Source organism: Acanthisitta chloris, unplaced genomic scaffold, assembly GCF_000695815.1.
Source record: "Acanthisitta chloris isolate BGI_N310 unplaced genomic scaffold, ASM69581v1 scaffold44180, whole genome shotgun sequence".
Taxonomy (NCBI): Eukaryota; Metazoa; Chordata; class Aves; order Passeriformes; family Acanthisittidae; genus Acanthisitta; species Acanthisitta chloris.
In genome coordinates, this window is record NW_008650750.1 from 17,896 (window position 1) to 26,580 (window position 8,685).

The 8,685-nt window shown below is 44.3% G+C and overlaps 1 protein-coding gene across 1 annotated transcript in view; it reads left to right on the top strand.

Annotated features, from left to right (window-relative positions):
* The window catches only part of MBTPS1 (membrane-bound transcription factor peptidase, site 1), a 22,771-nt gene extending 16,476 nt beyond the window's left edge, over nucleotides 1-6,295 (top strand). The window contains exons 18-22 of the mRNA XM_009069885.1: nucleotides 526-666; nucleotides 2,962-3,093; nucleotides 3,636-3,762; nucleotides 4,408-4,538; nucleotides 5,472-6,295. Of these exons, the coding sequence (XP_009068133.1) occupies nucleotides 526-666; nucleotides 2,962-3,093; nucleotides 3,636-3,762; nucleotides 4,408-4,538; nucleotides 5,472-5,668 (728 nt within the window). The 3' untranslated portion in view covers nucleotides 5,669-6,295. The remainder of the gene's footprint in view (nucleotides 1-525; nucleotides 667-2,961; nucleotides 3,094-3,635; nucleotides 3,763-4,407; nucleotides 4,539-5,471) is intronic.
* Nucleotides 6,296-8,685: the final 2,390 nt, after the last annotated feature.

Consider the following 8,685-nt stretch of genomic DNA (forward strand, 5'->3'; position numbering starts at 1 on the left):
TAGATCTGCTTGTTGGCTCCTTTTCATTGCAATTCATGAAGCGAAAGAGCTTTCTGTTTTGCTTCTGCTCTCTAAACGTAGTGTGTCAAGTAAAGGGGATAAATTTCAAATACAAATTTGAAATTTGCCTGTCTTTATTTTTTGAAATGAGAGCTGAGAAACCTTTAACCTAAAACCAGCTTTCTGTAGAATTGTGCAGGACTGAAACAACATAAAGAGCAGAACATTTTGATTTTAAATGTTTTTCTGAAGGTACTAGAATTTTTCATTCAAGCTTGTTGAAGAAATCCAGGTTGTCAGGTCTTTTCTTCACTGAAGAAAGAAAAAATTTTGTCAGCAGTAGGAAACTTTGCAGTCAGGGTCTTGGAACAGTTTCATTTTTTCACAACATCAAAGGGGCTTTGGAAACGTTTTGCAAGAAGGTGTGACCTGACGCACAGCGTAGCTGCATTTGTCAGTTTGCAATGTAGGCTGCACTGACTTACAGGTAAATTGATGTTGGAATTTATTTGTGCTTTGCTTTAGGTCTTGAAGTTTTAAAACAGGAGACTGCTGTCATAGAAAATGTCCCAATTTTGGGACTTTACCAAGTTCCTTCTGAAGGTGGTGGCAGAATTGTTTTGTACGGCGACTCCAACTGCCTGGATGACAGCCATCGACAGAAAGGTGTGTAAGCCTTGACATGCAGGCAAAGTCATGGTCTCAAACTGCAGCTGTCCTGTGGGTTTTTACAGCTCCCACCAGAAACAGCTGTTTTCTAGGGAGTCTGTATATTCCTTACTGGGGATTAATCTCAGTTCTGCAGAGCTCTGCTGAAAATGCAGCGAGGTGCAGTTACAAGAGAGCAGCTCACATTAAATAGCTCTCTGATAGGTGGGACTACTTGCCTCACACCCCCTATTTTTCTGTTCCACAAGTTTTGAGGGCTGTTTTTGGGGTGGGTTCTTTTTTTGCAAGGGGAGAGTTGGTTGGTGGGGGATTTTTTGCTTCTTTGGAGTGTTTTTGCTTGCAGGAAGCACTGACAGTTACACATGCTTGATTTAAAGTTGTGAAGAGGCCATTAGAGGATCTCTCCACTTGTTCCCCAGTTGCATTTTCAGAATGTTTACATGGTACAATGGATTTTATCTTTTGAGTTTGCTCATCAGCCTGCCTTGTTCCCTTTGCAGTGCTTCCTGTGAGGATTTATGGTAATGTTCGACATTTCAGTTGTGCATTACTCTTTTCAGGTTTTTCTACTTTGACACAAACCAGCTGGTTTAAATATGTCAGAAAGTAGGAATTCCCATGTGTGTTGCCAAAGTGTTTGTTTACAACGTACCAAGTGTGTGAGTTGTGTGTGTGTGGTTTGTGTGACTCCCAGAGAAGCCATACTCTCTGCCTACACACTATGGTTAATTCTTATAAAACCTTTTTTTTTTTTCTACCACTTTGTCTGATCTGATTTTTCAAATTTTTAAGAGGTTGCTTGAGTTTCTCATGACATGGAAAGCCCAAGCTTGTATATATGTGGCTGGAGGGGGTGAAGATAATCCAGTGCAAGTTCTTTTTCTGCGTTTCCACTGAACAGAACGGAATTTTCCTTTTGTGACAAAAAGTACATCTATAATTTTTTAAGCTTTTGTCACTGACATTTTAAAATATTAGGTTATGCAATCTATCTCTTGCCTAATTTATTTAAGTTTAAAGGAACTGCCTAAGGGAACTCTCCATCTGTAGCTCATTTCTTTCTCTCTCATACATTTTGGGGTTTTTACAGCGTTTTCCAGTTTTCCCCATCTGTCTTTGGGTTGCTTCCAATGAGTTGCCCTAACACCAGCAGATCAGTGCCTTGGTGCTTGCTGTAGGTTATTGAAAGCACATAGCATAAGAGAAAATACATAGCTTTAAATAAAGTAATAGAAAGTAATGCTTTGTGACCTCCATAATGCTGTTAAATTCAGTGTGGCCTCTGAAGCAAGAACAAGTGGAAGGATTTAAAGAAATCCTTTAAAATTAGCTTTTAAATTGTGAACCAGGAGCTATGTCTCCTGCAGAGACATCGGTGGCTTTAACTGAGGTAAATTCCTAACATTTGTGAATATAAATCCTTAAAATCTGATTGACCTCTTTGAAAAATCAAAGGTGAGGGTTTAAGGGACGCCAGGATTATGAAGATTAATTCCCATTCCCAGCCAACTGTTCCTGGAGGGGGGGGAAGTTCTGGGAAAAATACTTTGCAGTGTGGTGGAAATAGCTGATAAGGCATTGTCTGACCCCTTCAAAGGGAGGTTTTAGGGAGTTGTGATGTTAACTAGCTGGAGTGCTTGTTTGTTAGGAAAACCATGATCAAGTATGCTGTGGCACTAAATCCCAGCCTGGTCTGTACCACAGCTGCTGTAGGTACTGCTTGTGCTTTAGCTGGGATGTAGCCAGAATGTTTCCCCTTTGCTTGTTTATTTTTTTAAGCTTTGGAAAGCAAATATGTCATAGCCTTCCACTGAAAACACTACCTTGTTCTTACTTTTCTTTGCAAGGTATTTATTTTGTCCTTTTGAAAAAAACCCAGTTGGTTCCCCATTTCCCTGTTAAAAAATAGACCAGAAGCTCTGAGCTTCATGTATTTCCACTCCAAAAAACCTCCAAATTTTTGCCAGAACTTGGATGGCCTTGCACAACCTGGAATTCCTGTCTTTGAGGCCTGTTTTATGTCCTACTCACCAAAAGAACTTCGTTTGGTATACAGGAGAGGATATTTTAAGCCTGAACAGATTAATTTTGTGTTTGTGTGTTGTGAGGGGATATGGGGTGTGTGTCAAAAGTTGCATCTTTCTGAATGTGGACCTAGAACTTCAGTAGAAAAGCACGAGCCAAAAAACATGATTGTACTTCTAAATGTCATTACAGCCTTCTTAACAGAAAGATAAGGCATTTTAAGTGTGGCATAATGTATGTCTTGTTTTGGGGCTGTGAAATCCACAGATTGCTTCTGGCTCCTGGATTCCCTGCTGCAGTACACGTCTTACGGGGTGATGCCGCCAAGTCTCAGCCATTCCGAAAACAGACAGCGCCCGCCGTCGGGAGCAGGTTACTCTCTCCCCGAGCGGATGGAAGGTGAGAGTCCTGACTGCTGAGCAGAGCCCTCAGCTGAGGGACTGTCAGGGCAGGAATTCTCAGGCAGACCCCTTGACTTGTATGCCAGTAAGCCTCGCTTGTTGTGAGCTCTACAATGTTCTGTTGTTTTATTAGAAGAGAGCACTTACTGTCGGGTTTTGTCATGGTGTAGTTGTGTTTAGGCTAAAGAAAGTGTTCAGTTCACAGAGTAGGAATGTTCAGATGCCTGGTTCTCCTAGGGAGCATTCTAGTTACTAGCTGTGGTATAAACCATTCAGTTGTCTCACATGCTGCCAGCAAAACTTGGACTACCTGCTATAGTAGGTGCAGATTTTGTATGGTACCTTTTGAGGTTTTGTATGGTACAAGCCTGTTTTGTATGGTACCTTTTGAGTAATTGTAACTGAGATTTAGCTATGGGTGGTTGTCACTGTAAGCAGCTTCTGGTTTTACAGCAGCACTGTTTAGCGTGGGGTGAGTGTTGGTAATTCTTACCCTGCCTGTGTTTTGGTAACCCAGCCTATCTCTGCTGTGAGTTGCAGGTAACCATTTGCATCGATATTCAAAGGTGCTCGAGGCTCACTTGGGAGACCCTAAACCTCGATCCCTTCCTGCCTGTCCTCACCTGTCTTGGGCCAAACCACAGCCTTTGAATGAAACTGCCCCCAGGTTAGTATACATCTTTCTTATACAAGAAGTCTCACTTTTGAGTTCAGCTGAAAAATTACTTGTTCTGTCTGCTTTTGGAAGGGACAGCTGGAATGCCTTTCCTAGAGAAATACCAGATTGCAAAGAGGAAATAATGATCAATGCCACTTCAGTGAATAATTCTGACTCACCTAATAGCTACACTGTTCAACTGGGGGATTTTAAAAATAGCTTCACAAGTCACTGTTGTGATTGAGTGATCCCAACTTTGAGTGAACAGTCTTGCCTAAACCCATTCTCACTGTGTACCTTTGAAAGAATTTTCTGAAGCAGCTTCTTGGACAGCTCGTCTAGCACTGCCTTCTGTCGCGTCGTTTGTCAGTCACGCGGAGGAAAGTGTGTCAGCATACAGCCCTTGCTTGTCTGCCAAGCTGCCAATACTTTTGGTAGTCTGTGTGCAAGAGAGAGAGTTGTTGTCAGTCTAAGCTGTAGTGTCTGAATTTAATTTTGGAGGCCTGCAAACTGCAGAACCTGCATGGAGTGGATTATTATTTGGGTCCAAACTAGTGAGTTATATGTAGGTTCTGTTTGTCAGTTTATATGTTTCTGCAAAATTCGTTGCATTGCTGCAGTGGGCAGACACCTCTGTCTTTAAATTTTTTCTAGCAACCTTTGGAAACATCAAAAATTACTCTCAATTGACCTTGATAAAGTGGCTCTGCCCAGTTTTCGACAGAACCGACCCCAAGTGAGACCATTGTCCCCTGGAGAAAGTGGAGCATGGGACATTCCTGGAGGTAAATACTGAAGAGTGGAAATTGCTGGTTTGGTTTTCCTTTTTGTATACGCTTTGGAAAAAACCGAAACACAGTGCAGCCATGTAAGAGGCCACTGTTTATTTTCAGTTGTGAAAAACATGCAAATAATAGTATGGCTGTGTTGTAAAAAGCTAACTGATGTAGAAGATTTTGCATTTGAATAGTTTATTCAATAGCGAGCATGTATGGCGTACTGGGAGGAAGATTGTGGTGGGTGCATTTGGTGTAGCTGAGGTTTGTTTTGGTGCTGTTCAGACTGATGGTGTCAGCAGCAGCCCCTGTCCTGGGGAGCTCTGGCTAAACACCTACTGCTAATTAAAATTCTTCTGTGAGTGCACAAAAGCAGAGGCCAGAAGAGACAGCTTTCAGTCTAATGGTGGGTTGCTGTCCTATACAGGCCCAGCTGGCAGAAGTTTGAAAGCCTCATGCATGCTCTTTTCCCAGTCTGCGCTGCTAGACCCAAAGACACCTGTAAAAATGAAAGGTTTGGTTGTGTAGCTCATCCTTACTGTGTGCATGCACAGTCTCTGAAGCGAGCATTAAATCATTTTCCTTGTTCCATCAGGACTTGAATTATAGCAAATTAGTGGTAAAATTATGGACAAGTATCTGTATCTCTCTTCTAACACAGAACAGAAAATTGTTGTTAGAGGGGAAATGTGGGTTGTACATTCATGTGCATAGGTCAAGGTGGAAAAGCTGGTGCTTTTCTGCAACATTAGCATCCTGTCTTATTTTCACTAATTGGTCTACAGCTGTTAATCTTCCTGTCTGAAACGTAATCTGATTAATGGCTGCTTGGTCTTCGAGCAAGAGTTACCATTGGATGGGTTTGGTAGATGGCATTAACACCACCAAGACATCATAGCTCACGTGGTAACTAGTTGCTTCCAAACCTCTTTGCCTTTCTAGGTATAATGCCTGGCCGGTACAACCAGGATGTGGGACAGACTATTCCGGTCTTTGCCTTTCTTGGTGCCATGGTGGTTCTGGCGTTCTTTGTGGTGCAGATCAACAAAGCAAAGAGCAGGCCAAAGAGAAGGAAACCACGAGTGAAACGACCACAGCTTATGCAACAGGTTCATCCACCAAAGACACCTTCCGTGTGAAAGCTCTGGCTTGCCAAAGATGACCTTTTACCGGTTGCTTTCCTGGGCGATTGATTGATCGCTCCCAGTGAAGGTGCAGTGAATGCAGTACTGATGGGTCTAGTAATGCACACCTGACATCATCTCATAGTCTTTGGTTTCTGGAGAGAACAGAAAAATGGACCTCAGTTGATCATGTGTACATAAAACTGCAGCTTTAAGCAGCCGAAGCCACCAAAGACCTGAATACTGTTTAAATGGCTGCTTAGTCACTACATATCCCAAGAGGGGGAAAATGGACCTTTTTTTTAAGCTGACCAAACTAAAATTTATTTGTTTAGAGGCTATTTTCTATATTTATTGTTGGGGTGGGCGGGGGAAAATGTCACTTTAAGGACCTCTGCTAAGGAAAAACAAGTGCATTTTTTTGGATGGAATGCAATTTTCTAGAACAGTTATTATGCTGAAGAGTATAATGTGCACCAGTAAAGGAGGGAGGGGGTGAGAGAGACCAGTACAAATCAGTGAGGCATACTCCTGCAGTTTATTTTTATAAAGCCAACTACCATGATGTTTTGTAATTTTTGGTCATGATTTCACCGTTGTTGGTGAAGCAGATTTTCAATAAATATGTTATCTATATGAAGCAAAGACAATGTGCTAGGTGGCTCTTCTTTCCACTGGCAGTCAGAGCAAGTTGTTGAGTAGAGAAACTTTTCATGTCTTTCCTCTTCCCCCCATACCTTTATCCTTAACAGCAGCATCCCAAGCTGCAGACTTTTCTTTGGAACACTAACTGGGAAGTTATACAAACAGTGCTGACCCTGAGCGAAAAGTTCTGAAAACCTTCAAAACTCAGAAGCAGGTGATGAAGAGAGAGCTTCCAAAGAACTGTATAAAAAACTGTGATGTGTCACAGAGCCAAAACCAGTCTTCTTTGGCTTGTCCTGCTTGAAAGCCTGTGATTTGTCATTGGCTTAATTCAGGCACAAGTTGCCCCTGTCCATGCAGTGCCGGTTAACGTTGCCGTCATTGTAATGGCTTCTCTCTTTTGTAGCAAAACTGTGAGGTCTTCCCTACCAAAACCTTGCTTGTTACCAACCTTTTCACAGGAGGAGCTGGGAGCTGGTGTCTGTCTCTGTTGGTGAACATAGCTCGGGCAGGTAAGCAGCCTGCACTGGTGAACGGTGCTGGGTGAGCTCTTGGGCAGTCCTGGGCATGGCTGGAGAGAGAGAAGGTGGCAGGGACAGCCCAGCTGGGTGGTCTGACTGCAGCCATCCTGTTAGGGCTTATGATCATGGGTGGTGGTGGTGGTGAGCCTTGGCAAGGGCACTGCAAGGGCTTATGATCATGGGTGGTGGTGAGCCTTGGAAAGGGCACTGTAGGAGAGAACATTGCTCTAAGTAGCCTGGGACAAGCCTTTTAAGAGGTGACCATGGATAGGGTTTGCAGTGCATAAGTGTTCTGAAAAAAGGATTGGGAGAACTGATTTTTCCTAACTTGGAGAATGGTTGGCTTTTTCCAACATGTCTCTTCTGAAGATGAGGATACATTGGAAGAAGCAGCATCCTGTTGCTGTGTCAGAGAAGGTACCTGGGCTTTTGCTTTGGAGCCATTAGTGGAAGTTAGTTGAGGCTGAGGAGATGGTCCCACAGTTGAGCTGCTTGTGTCATCCCGATGGGGCTGGAGCACATTGCTCCTCCCTCTCTGAACACGGACCCATGATGACAGGGAGGGTTTTTTCACCATCTCACCTCCAGTATTGGGGTCTCATAGGACCAACCAGCAGCAGCTCTGCAAGTCGTCCTGGTTTGCAAAAGATCTGTCAGTAAAGGTGTGAAATCTCAAGGGCCAGACCCCAGAAGGGATTGCAGCTAGCAAAGTGTAATTGTGGTCAGTGGTTTTATTTGTCCAGAACAAGGACTGTCCATTTGCACTTATGTGCCTTTGACAGTCTCAAAGGTACTAAAGTGGAAAACAAAACCAGCTGCCCTTTTTCCACCTGCCAAGGTGACACAGCAGTGAGTAGAACTGCCAACCCACAGGGTGCTTTGGGTTGTGACTCGCAGCCCATGGGTTGGAGCAGATGAATGGGAGAAAGGGGGCAAAATATCAGTGAGGGAGCCCAGAGCTACTGAGCAGAGAAACCACCTGAGCCTGCCATGCCAGTGTGGGAGATGAGCTGTCTCCCCTTGGTTTGAGGCTCTCCCATCAGAGGGAGACTGGAAATCTTTGGTGCCACTCCTCAGGTCAGTGCTAATGAGGGGGCTCACTCTTCTCATCGTAGCACTAATGAGAGATTACAGCTCCACTGCAGCCTTGAAACCAGAGTCAAGCTATATCAAAAGTGCCAGTCCGAATTAAGAACCTTTCTCAGTGGCTGGTATTTTACAGCCCAGTGGCCAATTTCTAAGTTGAAGAGGCCAATTATTTCTGAAGTCTTTGGTGTGCAGCTAATGAAGGCCTGGAAGGGCCCTTATAAATGGTTATAAAGCCCCATAGGCAGCAGAGATGTAATGGAGGTGGCAGGCACAATTAGCCATCCATAATTCCTCCTAGCAGCTGATTAAAGTCTCTTTATCCGTCTTACCGAGATCAGAAGGGCACATATTTGGGAAATCAAAAATGTATTAGAGGCTGTCAGCCAGGGTCTGTGTTGAGCCCTGGGGCAGTGGCATGTGCTGGGAGCAGCACAGAGCTGCTGCATGTCCCCCCATGCTGGGGATGGACCCCCCGGAGCATCAGTACCCCATTGTGTTATCCCTGCACCCTCTTCCCCTGCGTGGAGCAAGGGGTGGGATGGGCCGGCTCCTCTCCAAGGTCTCCCACTGCAGGAAAACTCCAGTGGGCTTTTAGCTGCTGCAGAGACACAGGGGAGTGCTGGCCTCATCCTGCACCCAACCAGTGGTGAAAGACCCATCAACCGGTCCGTAGAGTGCTTGTTGCAGCTGCCTTCCCTCTTACCGGCGTGCTCCAAAACGCTCAGTGTTGGGAATTTCATGGATGGGGTGAACACAGTAAAAAAGAGAGGCTCCAGC